Source organism: Seriola lalandi, unplaced genomic scaffold, assembly GCF_002814215.2.
Source record: "Seriola lalandi dorsalis isolate HSWRI2012SDOR001 ecotype SW California unplaced genomic scaffold, Sedor1 jcf7180002054928, whole genome shotgun sequence".
Lineage (NCBI taxonomy): Eukaryota > Metazoa > Chordata > Actinopteri > Carangiformes > Carangidae > Seriola > Seriola lalandi.
The window spans coordinates 93,744-94,448 of NW_019525480.1; the positions used below are offsets into that span (position 1 = coordinate 93,744).

The following is a 705-nucleotide window of genomic DNA, read 5'->3' on the forward strand; positions in this document are numbered from 1 at the left end:
TCCCATCAGACCCTTCTGTTTTCCTTCGTCGGCCTGACTCTGATCATCACCTACCTGAAGGTCCTCTGCGCTGCCCGGGCCGTCTCTGGTTCAAACAAGGACTCGGCCAGAAACGCCCGCAACACTATCCTGCTGCACGGAGTCCAGCTCCTCATCTGCATGTTGTCATTCATCTCCCCCCTCATCACCGTCATCCTACTCACCACCTGGCCCCGTGAGCGCACCAAGATCCTCTTCACCACCTTCCTGTTTACCAACGTGCTTCCTCGTCTGCTCAGTCCTCTCATCTACGGAGTAAGAGACAAGAAGTTCAGCAGCCACATCAGGCTGCACTTCTTCTGTAAATGCTGCAACTCTGTAGAAAAGAAAGTGAACCCAGTGGGACCATGGAGAAGGTCCAAACAGGTGCTACAGTGAATCACCTATAAGACTGTACCTTTAATTCAGCATGCTGTAGACCATGAAATATAAACACCACAGATCACACCACACAAGCTGATTTTGGTGTGAACTGAAATCAATGTTTGTCAGAGCACAGTCAGTAATTATGTAAAATATACATTATTTTTTTAATGCCCTGTTTGCTTTGACTTTAGACCCAAATGTTACTTTCAAAAGATTTTTGTTTTTTTAAAAAAATGATTGAAAAAGAAGTATAATTATTTAGAAATGTATATGAACTGCAGTATAATGTCGACCAGCTAA

The 705-nt window shown here is 44.3% G+C and overlaps 1 protein-coding gene across 1 annotated transcript in view; it reads left to right on the forward strand.

The window, feature by feature from the left end:
- Positions 1-417, forward strand: part of LOC147817623 (odorant receptor 131-2-like) — a 1,007-nt gene extending 590 nt beyond the window's left edge. Inside the window, exon 2 of the mRNA XM_087170092.1 lies at positions 10-417. Within this exon, the coding sequence (XP_087026218.1) occupies positions 10-417 (408 nt within the window). The remainder of the gene's footprint in view (positions 1-9) is intronic.
- Positions 418-705: the final 288 nt, after the last annotated feature.